The sequence below is a fragment of the Danio rerio genome, chromosome 2, assembly GCF_049306965.1.
Source record: "Danio rerio strain Tuebingen ecotype United States chromosome 2, GRCz12tu, whole genome shotgun sequence".
In the NCBI taxonomy this organism is placed as follows: domain Eukaryota; kingdom Metazoa; phylum Chordata; class Actinopteri; order Cypriniformes; family Danionidae; genus Danio; species Danio rerio.
In genome coordinates this window covers 26194099-26213992 of record NC_133177.1, presented here as the reverse complement: position 1 = coordinate 26213992, position 19894 = coordinate 26194099, and the positions used below count along the sequence as shown (strand labels likewise).

Sequence of the window (19894 nt, the reverse complement as noted above, 5' to 3'; positions counted from 1 at the left end):
TGCAGCACATCATCAATTCATACAACAAGCAGGCAGGCATGAGTGTAGACGAAGCCAAACTGCAGTTTCTGAAGACAGTCTCACCATGGCCAACCTTTGGGTGTGCTTTCTTCGAAGTAAAGGTAAAGTAACACTAAAACACTAAAAAATAAAACTAACTGCTAATAAAGGAGGCTGTTTTCTAAATAATGACTCTCTTTTTTCTCACAGCAAACCTCTGAGAAGAATTACCCCAGTGTTATTATGATATCAATCAGCAAACAAGGAATCAGTCTTATCAACTCAAAGACAAAGGTACAAATCCAGAAATAAAGTAGCCCGGCCATGTCTTAGCATTGTGAAATTAACAATTGTTTTGGTTGGATTGCTGCAGGAGGTGCTCGCGGCGCATCTGTTCAGTAAGATTACATCCTGGTCCAGTGGAAGCACCTATTTTCACATGACCATCGGCAACCTGGTGCAGGGCAACACTCTGCTCTGTGAGACCTCACAGGTAAACACTGTAAAAACACTATTCCTTCACTATTCTTTCACGTTGTCTCAACACAAACTAACGCCCCCTTCACATGGAGCTTCAACATCAGCGCTCGACAGAGGGCGTGTCTGAAGTTATTGCTGATGCGATCATCATAGCAGCGTCAGCCAATAAAATTTGTCAGCAATAGGCCACTGTCTGAGCGGGTGTATTGGCATACAGCGATCTGATTGGCTGACGTTTCTGCTGGCGCTTGAAAAGTTGAGCAAGTCCCAACTTCTACAGCGAGCAATGCCTCTGAAGCCGCGCCGACAGATCCACAATGCAGTTGCAATGCAGTTGCATTGAAGCTGACGCCCTGTGTGAATGGGGCTAAATTGTTTTCATGAATTTAAATGGATTGAACAGAAAACAATTAAGTTGTCACCCAAAAAACTGGAGAGTTGTGTTGACTCAGATCATTTTAAATAAGTAGTTTAAACAAGCAGCAAAAATTTTTTTTGAGTAAATATAGCCCACACACACATTTGTACAGATATATTTATGGGGACTTCCCATAGACGTAATGATTTAAAGATTGTACAAACTGTATAATCTCTCCCCCACCCCTAAACACAACCCCCATTTATGAGTTAGTTTTATCGTGGGGGACCAAAAAAAAAGATACCATAATGTCAAAATGGACTTTTATTTCTACATTTGATGGGATAATGTTCTTTTGAAAAATTGGGACAAGGACAATGTCTCCATAATCTACCTTGTCTTTATAATACCCAAGTCATATCTATGCCATTATGCAAGAAAACACACACACAAAAACACATAAAAAATACACACATATTTGCGTTTTGTTTTGGACTTAACAAACACTGTAAAATGTAATAAGTTGACCTTACTTAGAAAATTTGAGGAAACTGATTGCCTTCATATTTCTAAATAGTGTATTCATTTTAAGTGAGTATAACTTAAAACAGTTTGTATTTACAACTTAATAAAGTAAACGTCAGCACTGCTGACTCAATAATTATTTATTATCAAGTAAGCTGAACTAAAACAATTAAGTAAGGACAAAAATAAATGTCTTATTTATCAAAAGTTGATATTTAGCCATACCATGTTGGTGTTTCGTAAAACATCTAATTTATAGCCCAATGCTCAACCCCCAACCTGGAGGGCCAGGACATACACACACATATACTACATACAGTTTAGCTTACCCAATTCACATATAAAGCAACAGAAATGCCAGCTGACCTAGCTGGGGCTTGAACTAGCAACATTCTTGCTGTGAGGCGACAGCACTACCCACTGCGCCACCTGTTTCCTCAATTCCCTCGGTTTTTTAAGGTATACCACGGTTTGGAAAATTCAAGGTTTTAAAACTGCCAAAATTTTCAATAATACCGTTTTTTAGGACAACAGTATCTCCAGCAGAAAAAAACAAAAACAAAGATGCCGTTTTAAATTTAAGTTTTTGAAACGAATGAAGACAGCAGAAGTCAATGATTCATTTTAGTTATTTAGCCTGACATGTTTACTGCTCCAAAATATTTTAAGTCGTTAAAAAAACTAAATATATTGTGTTCAAAAGGGAAAAAAGTTTTAGTTATTTTACCCAGAAAAATAATATATTTTAGAGCAGTAATCACAACACTGTTATCCTGTGATTCTGTGAAACTGTGATATTTTTATCCAAGGTTATCATACTGTCAAAATCTTATACCGGCCCATGCCTACACATGATCACTCAAAAGTTGTAAATACATATTATTGTAGGTCAAGATTACCTGAATCTCTTTAGTTTAACAACTTGTGCTAAAAAGTTGGCATTACTTGTTTAAATATTGTAAAGTAAACAAACTTTTTCTTAATAAGTTAACCGCACTTAATTTTATTAGTGAGAACAGCTATTGCTTTTTTTACAGTGCAGAGAGTGACAGCTGGTTTCTAGAAGTACAAAAAATCCTTCATCATATGAAAGAAAATATGTTTTTATAAAAAATAGAACTTTTTAAACAGCAGCTGTGAGCTCTGAGGTGGTTCATTAATTGTATGTGCTTTTGTTGAACAATAAGTTCATTCATCTTCTCTTTTAATCAATCATGTTCAGTATCTGTATTCATATATGAAAACTCAATTACCCATGACGCTGTTTAAATAAATCAACCAATCAGAAAGTCACAGTGAGCAAAGTGCACAGAGTAAACAATGTCAACAAAAAAGACCTAAATATAACAGCGGCTCAAATAATTGAGAATTTGTTTGTGTCTGAAGGTGCTGTTGACTTGAATTTTTTCACCAGATCAGCTACAATTTCATGTCAGCAACTCCTCAATATAATTACCTGGAAAAATCATCACATTATAAATATGGGGTACTTATTTTTCCCACACTGCAATAAACCTTTGAAATAACTAGTTTCCACAAAGTTTTGGAAAAGTCATGGAAAACAGATATCTGGATTCTTGATATATAATATAGGTTATTTACTTCTTTTCTGTACTTGGCCAGTCACATACACTTACAATATTTGTGCAGCGTAAGCATCATCTAAATCAATTTTACATGGATATAAATATAAATTGAAACAAAATAGATTATTGCATGTTTTATGGTATGCTGTAATAAATTGAAACATGCATTGTTCTTCTTTTATCACACATATGTAGACATTGCATAAAACATTAGGTCATGAAAATTTACTTGAAAGTCTCGGGAAAATCATGGAAAAGTCATGGAATTTTAGCAGTTAAATTGTGTATGAACCCTCATTATAGACTTTTCCCTAACTAAAGCCATCAAATTCTTTTTGTCATTCATTTGCTTCACTTTGATTTAAATAGTTTGTTATTTCTGATTCTCCACATGGCTGATTGGTTTAATTTATGGCTTATAAATGCTTAACAACTGATATTTTTTTTTATCTCTGTAAGGAAAACAGATATAAGAAATATTTCTAGAATCAACGTTAATGAAAAAGTGATTAAAACACTTACTATTTTATGTTCTTTTATAATGTACAAACTGTATTTTTAATCCCTAAACATAACCCTCACAGAAATCATTTTGCATTTACAAAATAGCTTTATTTATAAGCTATTTTGAGGATGAAAAAAACAAATATTTCTATAGTGTGAAACGTACTTACGATAATCTTCTCTCTGACTGTTTGTTTCTTGCAGGGTTATAAAATAAGTGACCTCCTGTCATCCTACAAGAATCTGTACGTATCTGTGTCTGGATCATACGCCAGTGGTGCAGCCAGAAATCAGCGATTCGCCTGAATCATTGTCAAGTACAATTTTAATACATGATCATAGCCCTTTTATTTAAAACATATTCCCCATGATAATTGTGGAAATTGTGGAACATAAGATACAATATGAATAACTGCAGGAAATTAGTTTTCACTTTTTATTATGTAGGAATTATTAGTATATACAACTGTCAGTGAATCAGCTGTTGCTTGCTGCTTCCTCTTTATGCATATATATTTTAAATAATTATTTATAGGCTTGACTATTTATTATTGTTTCAATAGTCCACCTTTTCATTGACTTTGCATGACAACGTTACACCAGGTGGCAGTGTTTTTGCAGTTTAATTCTAATCTGTCTAATATTGCTTTGAACAACCATATTTTAAAATAAAAATGTAAACTTCTAAATGGCTTCTAGTTGTATTTATGAATGAGTGATGACTGTTAGTCATTGTAATAAAAAATATAATAATATTCCACATTTAATGGGAATGTAATAAGGGATAAATTGACACACACACACACACACACACACACACATACATACACACAGACACACACAGACACACACACACACACACACACACACACATACACACACAAACATACAATCAAAATGATTATTAATATTAAAATGCAATACACTACATATATAACTAGAATTGTTTAACAGGCCAGACAATGGGAAGTGTTTGATTTCTGAAATATAAATATCTGACTCTTGATGGCCTTTATATGGCCTCTCGTTCTCTCCATTGCTGCATTTATTTGATAAAACAGCAATAATGTGAAATATTATGTCAATTTTAATAACTGTTTTCTATTGTAATGTGTATAAAAATATAATTTATTCCTGTAATAATTCTTATTTAGATTAGAGAGTTCTTTCTTATTACATTCGTTTGATAATTTTTATGTATCCTTAAAAAAATTAATTTCACCGCTCTGTTAAAATATTCTGATGAATCATTTCTGATGAGTACAAACAATATTTTAAAGGAACCTGTAACCTGCTGCACACCGATGGATTTGTTCTTCAGTGTTTGGACTTTCAGCAGTAAAATGTAACCACACTGAACTGAACTGAACTAAACTAAACTTTAACTCTGAAACTGGACTGACACATTTTAAATTTACTTGAACGTCTATGTTAAGCTGCTTTGACACAATCTACATTGTAAAAGCGATACAGAAATAAAAATGAATTGAATTGTATTGTAACCACTGAAATCTATAGAATAAGTTTTCTACTACAATGTCAGAAATAAAGGTACACAAGCTGTCACTGACCCCAGAAAGTATCCCTTACTTTCGATGTCGACCACCTGGTTCATGGATTGCCACCCCGACAGGCACCACAGACCTTATGGCCACCGCTCCTCAAGGCCGCGTTAACAATATAGTCGGAGAACATGGACCACTTGGTCTCTACGTATGTCTATGCCAGCGGATCCAACTCACTACCAGGTGGTGATTAGTTGACAGCTCTGCCCCTCTCTTTACCCGAGTGTCCAAGACATACGGTCGGAGATCAGATGATACAACCATAAAGTCAATCATCGGCCTCCACCCTAGGGTGTCCTGGTGCCAAGTGCACTGATGGACACCCTTATGCTTGAACATGGTGTTCGTTATGGACAAACTGTGATTAGCACAGAAGTACAATAACAAAACACCACTCGGGTTCAGATCAGGGAGGCTGTTCATTCCGATCAAGCCTCTCCAGGTATCACTTTCATTACCCACATGGGCAATGAAGCCCCACTGTAGACCAATGGAGTCCTCAGTCTGGGCACCTTCCAACACCCCTCCCAAGGACTCCAAGAAGGCCGGGTACTCTGCACTGGTGTTTGGCCCGTAGGCACATACCACAGTGAGAGATCTATCCCCGACCCGAAGGCGCAGGGAGGCGACCCTCTTATTCACCGGGGAAAACTCCAACACATGGTGACTAAGTTTGGGAGCTATAAGCAAGCCCACACCAGACCGCCACCTCTCACCGTAAGCAACTCCAGAGTAGAAGAAAGTCCAGCCTTTTTTAAGAAGTTGAGTTCTAGAGCCCCAGCTGTGCGTGGAGGTGAGCCCAACTATCTCTAGCCGGTACCATTCCACCTCCCGCACAAGCTCAGGCTCCTTCCCTCCCAGTGAGCTGACATTCCATGTCCCAAGAGCCAGTTTCTGTGCCTGACGATCGGATTGTCAAGGTCCTAACCTTCGACCACCACCAGTTCCACAATGCACCAGCTCCTTACGGCTCCCCCCGCAGGTGTTGGGCCTGCGGGAGGATGGTCCCACGTCGCTCCTTCGGGCTAAGCCTGGCCGGGTTCCGTGGGAAAAAAACCAGGCCATCAGGCGCTCTCATACGAGCCCCAACCCCAGGGCTGGCTCCAGTGTGGGGCCCCGGCTGCGCCATATCGGTCGACGTCACAGTCTTTGATGTTACTGAACTCATAAGGGGTTTTGGAACCGCACTTAGTCTAATCTATCACCTAAGACCTGTTTGCCTTGGGAGACCCTACCAGGGGCATTAACCCCAGACAACATAGCTCTTAGGATCACTCAGGCACTCAAACCCCTCCACCACGATAAAGCCTGATTTATACTTCTGCGTCAGGTGACCGGCGTAACCCACGGAGCAGGCAACGCGCGTGGCTGTGCATTTGATTTATACTTCTGCGTCAAACACCGGCGTATGCTACGGCGCTGACGCATAGCCCTTCGCCGTGGCCATCGCCGTCACTGACGTGCACCTCTCAAAAAATGTAACTACACGTCGCAACGACGCGTAGCATAAGCTCTGTGATTGGTCGGTTTGGTAGCGCTGACGAGTCTGGGCGGGACCGAGAGGCGCGCGAATGGCGCGACGCCGCGCGAGCGATTGTTTACAAGTGTGGAGTCCCGTGAAGGAGCTCCGGATGGAAAGTTTTGTTTTGTGTTTACCTCATAGTTAAAGTTGTTGCACGTCCGCCGGTTCCTGCCTCAAAATGAGCGAGTTTGAGCCACTTGTACATCCCGGAAGTGTTCAGGAAATGCAAAAAAGTAGCGAAGAAACTCGACACAGAGGAACATTTACACATCACTGCCAACTAGCGTTTCGGAAGTGTTAATGCATACCGGCAGAGACAGCGCGCAGAAGTATAAATGCACAGCCACGCGCGTTGCCTGCTCCGTGGGTTACGCCGGTCACCTGACGCAGAAGTATAAATCTGCGCGCTGTCTCTGCCGGTATGCATTAACACTTCCGAAACGCTAGTTGGCAGTGATGTGTAAATGTTCCTCTGTGTCGAGTTTCTTCGCTACTTTTTTGCATTTCCTGAACACTTCCGGGATGTACAAGTGGCTCAAACTCGCTCATTTTGAGGCAGGAACCGGCGGACGTGCAACAACTTTAACTATGAGGTAAACACAAAACAAAACTTTCCATCCGGAGCTCCTTCACGGGACTCCACACTTGTAAACAATCGCTCGCGCGGCGTCGCGCCATTCGCGCGCCTCTCGGTCCCGCCCAGACTCGTCAGCGCTACCAAACCGACCAATCACAGAGCTTATGCTACGCGTCGTTGCGACGTGTAGTTACATTTTTTGAGAGGTGCACGTCAGTGACGGCGATGGCCACGGCGAAGGGCTATGCGTCAGCGCCGTAGCATACGCCGGTGTTTGACGCAGAAGTATAAATCAGGCTTAAGGTGGCGGTTCATGGAGGAGAAGTACAAAATAATGCAATAAAAAAAGAGCTTGAAATATCTCATCATATTTACTCAAGAAGAAGCACATTTCGTATTATCCATTAATCTCACTGATTTAATTAAATGTTCTATTTCACATAAGAAGTCTATAAAAATTTGATTTTTTTTAAGAAACTTCTGTTTAAAAGTAACATTTCCCAGCAAGTATAAGAAAGCTCACAGTGACTTGTTTTGGTTTTCTTTTTTTTTCTCTTTTTTTTTAAATTACTTTATTTTAAGGTTTTACATAAATACATACATACATACATATATATAAATATATATATATATATATATATATATATATATATATATATATATATAGCTCACAAACAGATTTATTTTATCTTTGCCATGATGACTGTACATAATATTTTACTTGATATTTTTCAAGACACTTCTATACAGCTTAAAGTGACTTTTAAATGCTTAAATAGGCAGGTTAGGGTAATTAGGCAAGTTATTGTATGACGATGGTTTGTTCTGTAGACTATCAACAAAAATAGCATAAAGTGGGTTAATCATTTTGACATTAAAATTGCTTTTAAAAAATTCAACATTGCTGTTATTCTAACCGAAATAACACAAATAAGACTTTCTCCAGAAGAAAAGATATTATCAATCATACTGTGAACATTTCATTGCTTTGTTAAACATAATTTGGGAAATATAAAAAAAATTTGAAGGGAGTTTAATAATTCTGATAGCAACTGTGTATATATACGTACATACATACATGCACAGACACACACACACACATAGAGAGAGAGAGAAAGAGAAAGAGAGAGAGAGAGAGAGAGCGCACTGTGCAGACTGTGCAGAAAATTAATAAAATCTCATAATCACAAAACATGCAATAAAAACTAGAGAGGGTCAGAGGGGTCACTGGATTGCTCTTGAGATATAGATTTTTTTATGGAGCTAGTCCTTAAAAATCTGAGTCTCTCCATCTGAATAACATTTCTAATGTGAAACAAATGGAGGAGGCCTGAAACCCATCTCTGAATATCTGAATTCATGCGTTGTATTTTCTCATGTTTACACAGTCATACAACAGATACGATCTGTGTCACATATGAGCAACAATTGAAAATTGGGTCACATGTTTTTCTGGACTGTTTTGGTTTTCAAAATAACAAATAATGTCCTTAAGGTGCAAATTGCCACTCATATTAAGATTGGAAAAGCAATATGAACTTTAATCGTTCCAAAAAATTATGATACATTGCATGAAAAGTTAAAAAAACAAGTCAAATGTCTTCACACTCATTCTTACAATCAGTAACATCCCAAAATTTAAACAAGTGTGCATTACATGAGTAAATATTGCGCAAAATTTTAAAGTGCACCGCTTTTATTTTATTAGAAATACAAAAAAAATTGTATGGTAATAACAACCATTGGATGTTAACAATTATAAAAATACGGCTGGGAGTGTGCATGGATGTGACAGTTCAGTGATGTAATGTAATGCCAGGCCATTTAGAGCATAAAAAACCTAGAATCTTTCTATTGTGCAATAGTTTCTTGAAAATGGAAAAAGACTCTTCAGACTCTCTCAAAAATGCTTGTTTCAATAGCTGTTCACTGAATGGTCCTTTTGAGGAATCACTACAGAAAGCCATTAAATTAATAGTGTATGGTTAATTGCTTCTTAAAGCATTTTATTTCCAACTGCATAAACTTCTGAGTCCCCAGAAACATGTGCTGGCTTCTGGGATTTTCTCTTGCTGCTTAATTCTTCCACTAAACCAAAAATATCTCTCTCAAGCCCTGGCCTCTTGACCAGCAATTTAGCCTTTCCACAAAACTGAAAGAAAGCCTTGTGCTAAAACTGGAAAATCCAGCATGAAAACTCCACAGCAATCATTATAATGGAGTGTAGAGCGCGGCTTTTGGCCCTGACGCGCACTTTACCATGTGCTCACTATTACCAAATAATAACACAGCAGCCTAGAGAAGTCAGAAACACAGCACTGCACTGTGGGAGAGGAAAAAAACCCCAAAATGTTTTGTTCATGTCATGCCTAAAACTGAAATTTATTCATTCTTTAGCCCTCATCCTCATGATCTTGATATTATAATGTCACTGAGTATCATTGGCCCAGACTGAACAGCTGAAATTTGCGCTCTGAAGCTCTTTTATTCTTTAAACCTTGATAAATTAAATCCATTTGTGTCACTGTAAAACATTGCTGTACTTTTTACAGTATGTACATACTGGCAATTTTGGTTGCAAGCAATACTGTAAAATTTACAAGCGCACTGTAAAATAACAATTACAACTGTGCTGTAGTTTTACAAACCAAAATTGCCAGTAATACTTAAAATTTTACAGCATTTTTTTACAGTATGCTCAATAATGAACATTACTTCATCTATACACTCACCGGCCACTTTATTAGGTACACCTTACTAGTAACTAGTTTGACCCTCTTTTGCCTTCAAAACAGCCTTAATCCTTCGTGGCATAGATTCAACAAGGTACTGGAAATATTCTTCAGAGATTTTGCTCCATATTGATATGATAGCATCACAAAGTTGCTGCAGATTTGTCGGCTGGACATCCATGATGCAAATCTACCGTTCTACCAGATGGTGCTCTATTGGATTGAACTCTGGTGACTGTGGAGGCCATTTGAGTACAGTGAACTCATTGTCATGTTCAAGAAACCACTCTGAGATGACTTGCGCTTTATGACATGGCGTGTTAGCCTGCTGTAAGCAGCCATCAGAAGATGGGTACACTGTGGTCATAAGGGGATGGACATGGTCAGCAACAATACTTGGATAGTCTGTGGCGTTGACACAATGCTCAATTGATACTGTAATGGGACTAAAGTGTGCCAAGAAAATATCCCCCACACCATTACACCACCACCAGCAGCCTGAACCATTGATATAAGGCAGGATGGATCCATGCTTTCATGTTGTTGACGTCAAATTCTGACCCTACCATCGTAATGTTGCAGCATAAATCGAGACTCATTAGATCAGGTAACCTTTTTCCAATCTTCTATTGTACAATGTTGGTGAGCCTGTGTGAATTGTAGCCTCAGTTTTCTGTTCTTAGCTGACAGGAGTGGCACCCGGTGTGGTCTTCTGCTGTTGTAGCCCATCTGCCTCAAGTTTAGATGTGTTGTGAGTTCAAAGATGCTCTTCTACATACCTCAGTGTAACAAGTGATTATTTGAGTTACTGTTGCCTTTCTATCAACTTGAGCCAGTATGGCCATTCCCCTCAGACCTCTGACATCAAGACATTTGCGCCCAAAGAACTGCCACTCACTGGATATTTTCTCTATTTCGGACCATTTTCTGTAAACCCTAGAGATGGTTATGCATGAAAATCCCAGTAGATCAGCAGTTTCTGAAATGCTCAGACCAGCCCGTCTGGCACCAACAACCATGCCACGTTCAAAGTCATAAAAGTCACGTCTCGCTTTCGGTTTCGGGCTTTGGCGCGTTTTGCGCTCACACTCAAGCGTACCGCGCCAAAGCCCAAGTGTACCGCGCTCAGGCACACCTCTTCCAACCGGGCCAGGGCCGGCCAAGTGAACCGTGATTGAGCGCGATTCAGCGCAATCACACTTCTCAAACGATCCGGGAAACGGGCCTGGGCACGGTACGGATGGCATAGTGTGAGTAGGCCCTTAAATCACCTTTCTTTGCCATTCTGATGCTCGGTTTGAAATGCAGCAGATCGTCTTGACCATGTCTACATGTCATGTGATTGGCTGATTGGAAATATGCGTTAACAAGCAGTTAGACAGGTGTACCAAATAAAATGGCTGGTGATTTTACATACTGCATGGATTATTTTGTCTCCAACATTTATTTATATATATATAAATATATATATATATATATATATATATATATATATATATATATATATATATATATATATATATATATGCTCTCTATGTATATACAATGATTTTTGTAAATTTTAATTGGTGCAATAGTCAAAATGAGATACTTTGGATTTATTTAATATTAATTAAAAAAAAAACATTTAGTTTTAAATTTGAAAGAAATTTTTCATCATAGGTGTAAAGCCTCTGTATTAATTATGTTACCTTTCTAATGTGTATTACTTTATTACACAGTATTATTAATAGTGAGTGGACTCAGTCGGATTTTTTTCCCAGTGTGTTCTTATGTGTGATGCTACTCACGCCAGAATTAATTGATCAGCAGTGCTTTAATGCATTCCTCCTAAACAATGGGCCCAGCAAAGACAAAGGTGGCCAAGTGCTGAGACTTGAAAACAGCAGCTCTGAAAAACGCAGCCATGACCGTGACTAGCATTTGAAATGTTGTCATTCGTACAACTATGAAAAAAAAAGATCACAGTAAAGCCTCAGTGTGGCTTCTTGTGGTTTTACTGCTCTCTGTCTCTCATACGGTTTGTGGTGTAGAACAAATATGAAGGGACGGCTGCTTTAATTTATTCCCCTTGCAGCATGTTTCTGATCCATCAGTCAGAGAGAGTCCAAACTGAAGGTTATTCCATCCAGTCATCAATCAATGCTGTAACGCATGCAGCTGAAGTAATCAATCTACTCTCTGAGCACACAGCACGTCCCAACAACATGTGCCAGACACTGAACAGGACAGCCACTTATTTAATAAGCTGAGCAAATTCATCAAAATAAAAGCCTTGGTTCGTTCCACAATAAAAAATTCTGTCAATTACTCACCCTTGTGTCTTTGTTGGCTAATATTCATCTTCAGAAGATCATTTTAATGTAATCGGAGAGATTTCGTCCTACCACTGAAAGTCTATTCACCCTAAACTCTCACACTTCAAAAGTGTAAACTGTGTAAAAGTTTAAAATAACTCCACATGAATTGATCAGTTTTCTTTTGATAAACAGAAGTGTTATGCTCATATAAACATAAAGAAAAGCTCAACCATACCAGCTTGACATGCAAGAATTAAACTGACTGCGTTTTGCTCTTCAGGTTTCCATGACAAAATTTGAATGCTACGCTATCTGACAAAAGTCTTGTCGCCTATCCAGGTATTAGGAAGAACAAAAAATAACTTGACTTCTAGTTGATCATTTGGCATCAGAAGTGGCTTATATTGAAGGCAAATGCCTCTAGATTATTGTTATTTTACCAAAATAAAATATGATCATGCCTTGATTTTTTAATTATTTAGCAGTAAGGTCTGACTTAGCTTAGACAAAAGTCTTGTCACTTAGCAGAAATAACGTGCAGTATAGAATGTAAAGTCAAGGTGCAGTAAAAAAAGAATGAATATTGTGTAAGACTCCCATATGCTTGGAGGACTGGATCCATACATATCTGCAATGACTCAAATAACTTATTAATAAAGTCATCTGGAATGGCAAAGAAAGTGTTCTTGCAGGACTCCCAAAGTTCATCAGGATTCTTTGAATTCATCTTCAATACCTCCTCCATCTTTCCCCAGGACTTACTCAATAATGTTCATTCTGGTGACTGGGCTGGCCAATCCTGGAGCACCTTGACCTTCTTTGCTTTCAGGAGCTTTGATGTGGAGGCTGAAGTGTGATAAGGAGCGCTATCCTGCTGAAGAATTTGCCCTTTCATGTTCTTTTTTAATGTAAAAAGCAGCCAAATGTCTTGATATACCCACCATGATTTTTTCTTTACCAAACTTGATGGATTTCTGTGAGAATCTTGGGTCCATGTGGGTTCAAATAGGTCTTCTGTAATATTTATGATGATTGGTATCCAGTTCAAGAGTCGATTCATCTGAAAAATCTACCTTTTGCCACTTTCCCAAATGATCAGCTAGAAGTCGTTATTGGCTCTCCAAAATCTGTGCACTTGTCCGTAGGGCGGTCACATTCAGTTCAAGTGTCTGTAAAATAGTCATTCACTCGAATGTTGCACTTTCCAGACTAGTTAGCATCTCTTAGTGTCAAGTTAAAGCCATTAGCGATTTGTGCACTTCTTCTCGCAGGGATGATATTTCTTTTCAGAACTCAGCCGCATTCGTGTCAAACTTTTGTTGAATTCCGGTTTCCAAAGATTTGATCGCTGCCATTATTGAGGCGCTATCAATCATGCTTGTTTCATTTTTGGCCGACTCAGCAGACCCATTAGAGCTTGCCAAATTAGTCTTTTTCTGTCGCGGGGCTTTTGACATTGAACTTGGAGTAGGTTGTAACTATGTATTTAGTAAATTTAAGAATTAGTTTGCAGAGCTCCAGACTTTGCGACTTCACATGGCGGACGCTTAACCGGAAGTCCAGATATTGGAACTTTTATAGAAGACTATTAAAAATGATGATTCTGCCATTAATTACTCACACTGATGTAACACAAATGAAGATATTTGTAAGGAAATCGGAGAGCTCCCTCATCCTCCATAAACAGCAATGGTCTGACTCATTCAAAACCCAGAAAAAAAAAATACCCAAGCAAATCCTCAAAACAGACTAAATGCCTTCAGTGGATAATTGTGGAATATTGTCAAATTATATGAGAATCCTTTTGTGTGGACATAATTTTTTTTTACAAATTTATTTAATTGTTTCTTCTCCTCTGTGTCAGTATTTGCTTTGTAAGTGTGACATCACGCAAAGCAACTTCTGGGTCCAAGCACTCTATCACACTGTATGGGAAGACTCATCAAATAGTATTAATAATTGTTTAATAAGTGATGTATGAAAATCACGATCACAACATCTGCCCATGCCTAATATCCGCTGGGCAAAAAGTGATTAATTTTTTATAAAATTTCAAAGTTTAAATTTTGGTATTTTTGATGAAGCAAGCTCAAAGACACTATGATTTTATATAAAGTTCACTTTATTGTGTAATATGAAAAATAAAGGGGTCATAAACAAACATTTTTCATTTTAATTAAGTAGCGCCTTTAACCCGGAAACGGTATTCCATGTGTCACGACTTAACAAGCGGGTATTGGGCTCATTCACAAGAGCGTAGTAGGTCCATCTTTTGTTTCAAACTGTCGTGCTCGGTCACCGAGGAGAAGAATCTGTTGAATAAACTCAAAAATGTAAAAAATTAGTCAATTTTTTTTTTTTTTTAGATTTATATACAGGTATGGATAAATAATTGTTTTTGGAGCTAAAATAAATGTTCTGTAAATATGAATACAATTAGCCCCCCAGAAAATTTATTATTGTTTTTGTATATTTCCAGAATATGAAATAAAGAAATTATACAACTCACAACTTTCTATGTGGAGTTTGCATATTCTTTCCATGTTCGGATGGGTTTCCTCCGGGTGATTTGGTTTTCCCCACAGTTCAAAGACATGTGCTATAGGTGTATTGAATTAACTAAATTGGCTGTAGTGTAAGTATGTGTGTGTGAATGTAACAGTGTATGGGTGTTTTCCAGTACTGGGTTGTAGCTGCAAGGGCATCAACTGCATAAAATCTATGCCTAAATAGATGACGCGTGGGTTTTCTCCTGGTGATCCACAGTCCAAACACATGTGCAATAGCTAAATTGTTTGAAGTGTATCTGTGTGAATGAGAGTGTATGGGTGCTTCCCAGTGGTGGGTTGCAGCTGGAAGGGCACTGCGTAAAGCATATGCTGGATAGGTTGGCGGTTAAATCTGCTTTGACGATCCCTGATTAATAAAGGGACTAAACCGAAAAGAAAATGAATGAATATTTGTTTCTAGTGTACATACACTTTTTGTAAAGTTTCTTTGGGGGGATTTAACACAATTGTGACTTTGGATCTAATGAAGTCTCATCCATTTCTTAGCCAAATGTCATATGCAATACCTTTCATGATTAATTCAGTTAATTACTTACCATTTTGAGTAATAAATTAGATTAAAAAACGTTTAATTGCTTGTTTCTGTTCCAAAGAAAAACAAATATCCTCTAAATTCAGAACAACATGAAGGTGAGTAAAGGATGACAGAATTTATTAACAATTTAATAGGGTTTTCAATAATATTTCTTTCAGCTGACCCACAATCCACCTAACATGAAAAGTTTAATCCACCTAAACTTTTTCAACTACAACAGTGTTCCCAATCACTATAATTCAGATTTTTAAGGCAGATTTAATGCACACTCACTCAAACGAATATAAAAGAAATCACTTTTGCTGGCGTTCCACATTTCAGGCTCCAGGAATGTGACCTTGAAATGCTCCATGGCCCTCCATTTTGTTCCTTGTGGAGAAAAAAAAACAAGGTTAAAAAATGTCAAGCGCTTCTCAAAAGTCGAAGGAATGTTGGCAGCATTTTTGTCTGTGAGGAGGAAAAGGCCTCCACTGCACTTATAAACAAGATGGATTGCAGTGTATCGCATGTTTCCTGGTTCCCATACAGACTCTAACAACCATAAAAATGCTAAACCTTTTCATTCCAAACAAGAGGATTTGCTCTGCTTACATAAGCTCACCTGGAGCCAAGTTTGTTCTTGTGCTGGTATGAAGGTCCAGTGCCACAGTGTCGTCATTGCATTTGACTGTTAAAATGTGATTTGGTGGAAGACCGTTTATTGCAAATATTGGAAGCATATGTGAATAATGTCAATGCAGACGAGGGCCATGAACTCTTCCACATGATGGAGTGCTGTTGCTGCGCTTTTTCTGTTATCAGGATGAATGGCAATGCTGTTATGATTTATAAACTGTGCTTAAAATGTTCCGATACTGAGTCTGAGACATGAACATCAATCACTGAATGTAATATTTCTAATGTTAAATTATTATGAAAGTTTTTGTATATTTCCCAAATTATGTTTAACGTAGCAAGGACATTTTCACAGTATGTCTTATAATATTTTTTTTTTTCTGGAGAAAGTCTTGTTTGTTTAATTTCGATTTAAAAAATTTTAAAAACCATTTTAGGGTCAATTATTAGCTCCTTAAGCTATATATTTTTTCCGATAGTCTACAGAACAAACCATCAATATAAAATAACTTGCCTAATTACCCTAACCTGCATAGTTAACATAATTAACCTAGTTAAGACTTTAAATGTCACTTTAAGCTGTATAGAAATGTCTTGAAAAATATCTAGTCAAATATTATTTACTGTCATCATGGCAAAGATAAAATTATTCAGTTATTAGAAATGAGTTATTAAAACTATTATGTTTAGAAATGTGTTGAAAAAAAAATCTCTCCATTAAACAGAAATTAGGGAAAAAATAAAACAGAAGGGCTCAAACAACCTTTTCACCCCTGTGTATAACTCCGCCCCCAACACGAGTAGCAGCAAGCAGAGGACTATGTTTGACAAATATTGCAGATGTTGGGCAACAAAATATACTTTTGAGGCTTTTTTAGGCGAGAATGTTATTGTTTAGATTGCAACTATGCAGTTGATTTATAAGGACAGTGCCTATTTTAAATATTCATAATTTTGGAGACAGTTCGTTGGCGGCCATCAGCCTGTCATACTAACCAGAGCAAAGACGATTGATGTTCCACCACACCACAAGATGGCGACAGAGTGTTTAACAAGTGTTTAGGAGATAACAACAGTATTTTTTTCAGCATACGTTTCAAACTACAGCTGAACAAACCACTACAGAACAGGTAAGTGACATTCTAAATCAATCTCTCTTTTATATGTTGTGGTGCTGTATTTATACCATAGTAATCTGGTAGTGTTTGCTTTGCTTTGACTTTTTCATGGTTAATTATTGTGGTTTTCTGATTGCAACAGAGAGATACTTGGAAATCTCTGTAGATCACATTGACATTTCATGCCATTCAGTCTTATAATTTTAAAATGTGAGCAAAATTACCTGTTTTGTCATCACTTTAGATATTACGCTAGAGAATCATTCAAATACTAGTTCTAAAATGACGTTGGAGAAGTAGCAAGGGTTTCGGCTGTTCTGACGTCAGCTGCAAATGTGCATGAACGGCGAAAGAAAGTAGTTCCTATTAAAAGAGTTTAGGAGAATCTCCGTGTTTGATTTTCTTTTTTATATTCAGTATTACACCATCAAACTGCTGTATAAACGCAGTATCACACTCGTAGCAGTGTGATACAGCTGTATGTCATCACTAGTGGACACTATATAAGGCACTCTGCCTGCCGCCTCAAGACACATGCCTCCCACCAGTGCTGATTGTGTGATATTGCTCATACCTGTATATATAAACTGTGCTCAAAAATATAACAAATCCAGCATGTTTGTCCTTACTGACAGAAATTCAAGCTCTGCATTTGAATGAGAATGTGCTAAAACTGTATTTTAAAGGTTCTTAAAAGGAACACAATTGAAAGCAATTTAATTTAAATTAATTCAAATTAATTTAATTATGATTCATTTGAAATATAATATTACCTACCATTCTCCCCTTATTGACAGAGCTGGGTAAATTACTTCAAAAAATGTAAATACTAATTTCATCATTAAATTTGTATTCGACTGAAATGTATTTTAATTACTCAGTAAGTCATTTAATTACTTTAATGAATGCTTCCTAGGTTTCCAACCCATAGAAAGTTTACTTTTAGTTCTTTAAATACAGAGTAACAGTAAAACAGTGCCTATCTGTATGATAGCACATCTGGGAATTTGTTTATGAAGCCTTTAAGATTGATCATCGAACACTATCATCTCAACAAACACAGACCACTTTTTTGCAATACAAAAAACAAACATTACATACTACTGTCAATACATCTATTATAACTTAAATATCCTAATTCAACTATGGTCTTATCCTGTCTTATTCATAGTTCTGTCTGTGAAACCAAAAGTTAGAAAACTTCACCTATTCTTCTAAAAAAACAACAATTACAACAACATAAAAGCCAGATTAATGTAACTAAAGTAAAGGCTAATTGTTAAATCTATCCAAAATTAATTATATTTGTATAGACACATAAAATTGTATTTCTAGACATACAGCAGAGTCATATGATTCCTGATTGTGTCCATTGTAAAAGTGTGAGTGATCAACATTCTCTCACATCTCCAATATTGAAAGACATTTTCAAACAGAATAGAATTATAAATAAAATACTTTGGAGTCTAAACATCAGCATTCTTGCCTAAAATCTCTTTATATTTGTCAAACCAAACATTATTCAGACACCATTTTTTTTCTTTTGAATAGCGGACACTCTAGTTCATTCATGTAAGAGAGGATATAGCACAATTTAGTAAACTGAATTACATTTTAGAGTAAAAGGCTAACAGTATCTTGTTAAGTAAAAGTTTGAAAGTGTTGAAAGTGTTTACTATAATGGTAGTAATGTCTTTGATTGTGCTCTTTATTGTTCACCGTTGTTAAAAATAAGACCTGAATACCTGAGATACTTCCAATAATCTATCTTTTGTGTGTGAAATACCAGATAGTGAAGTTCCTACAATGCTTTAGCTTACTTTCCATTGATGATATCAAAATGTTTGACATTTTTTGGCCCCATTACGACCTAATTACTGATAAACATTGTGAACCTCCCGCTGACTTCATCAGTTAAGCTAAATATAAAGTATAATTAAAATAATAAACAAAACCTTCATTACTGAATTCCCTCGGACACTTGATTTTAATTACCATTTGTGATTAAGTCATCAATTGGTTCATTTACGAGGCATAAATTATGCTTCAAAAAGTGTGAGAATGCAAAAAATCCATTTAGTGTTTCCCCATTTGATAATCCTTCTTTATTAAACATTTTGATAATATTTAAACAAATTTATAATAACTATAAACGATACATTTCACTGCATTTATGAACATTTAAGCATTTATTTACACACAATTGTTCATCATCCGATTGTATTAGTTCACTGTGTATTAAAGAACCAAAAATTTAAATTCTTTCATTATTTACTCTTTTACTTGTTTCAAACCTATGAGAGAAATTTGGATTTCCATATTTTTCTACTGTGGATGTGGATAGTTGCAGGTTTTCAACACAGGTTTTGGACCCACTTGAGAGAGAGAGTAAATAGTGAGTAGATTTTCATTTTTGGGTGAACTATTCCTTTATTTAATATGAATAAACTGAACTTCTGATTATAATACTGTATTATTAAATGTTTAATTTGCTAAGATTAATTAAGAACATAAATAATGTTTTGTTTTAGTTTGTTTCAACAAATGTAGTTATATTGTTAACAAATAAATCTTACAGTAAAGTTTTGGATTCTGAATGAAATATTGAATCAACAAAAATTTTATAGTAATGTTTGTGTATTTGTTATGCTTTATTGACATAATCACACATTTGTCAAATGTTTGTCCTATACATTGCTAATTTATTTGTTTACACATTCATTTGTTTGTTTGTTTGTTTGTTTGTTTTTATTTTAAATTTAATATAAAGTAAATATTTGGTCACACTTTATTTTGATGGTCTGTTTGTTGAATTTTAACTACATTGCATCTACATACCAACTAATTCTTATTAGATAATGCGTAGACTGTTAAGTTAGGGTTAGTGTAAGTTGACATGTACTTGCA

At 36.6% G+C, this 19894-nt stretch overlaps 1 protein-coding gene across 3 annotated transcripts in view; it reads left to right on the top strand.

Moving 5' to 3' along the window:
• The window catches only part of myo7bb (myosin VIIBb), a 47704-nt gene extending 43562 nt beyond the window's left edge, over window positions 1-4142 (top strand). For all 3 annotated transcript variants that reach the window (XM_021467206.3, XM_073925386.1, XM_073925388.1), the window contains 4 exons: window positions 6-122; window positions 211-294; window positions 374-493; window positions 3658-4142. In XM_021467206.3, the coding sequence (XP_021322881.3) occupies window positions 6-122; window positions 211-294; window positions 374-493; window positions 3658-3759 (423 nt within the window). In that variant the 3' untranslated portion in view covers window positions 3760-4142. The remainder of the gene's footprint in view (window positions 1-5; window positions 123-210; window positions 295-373; window positions 494-3657) is intronic.
• Window positions 4143-19894: the final 15752 nt, after the last annotated feature.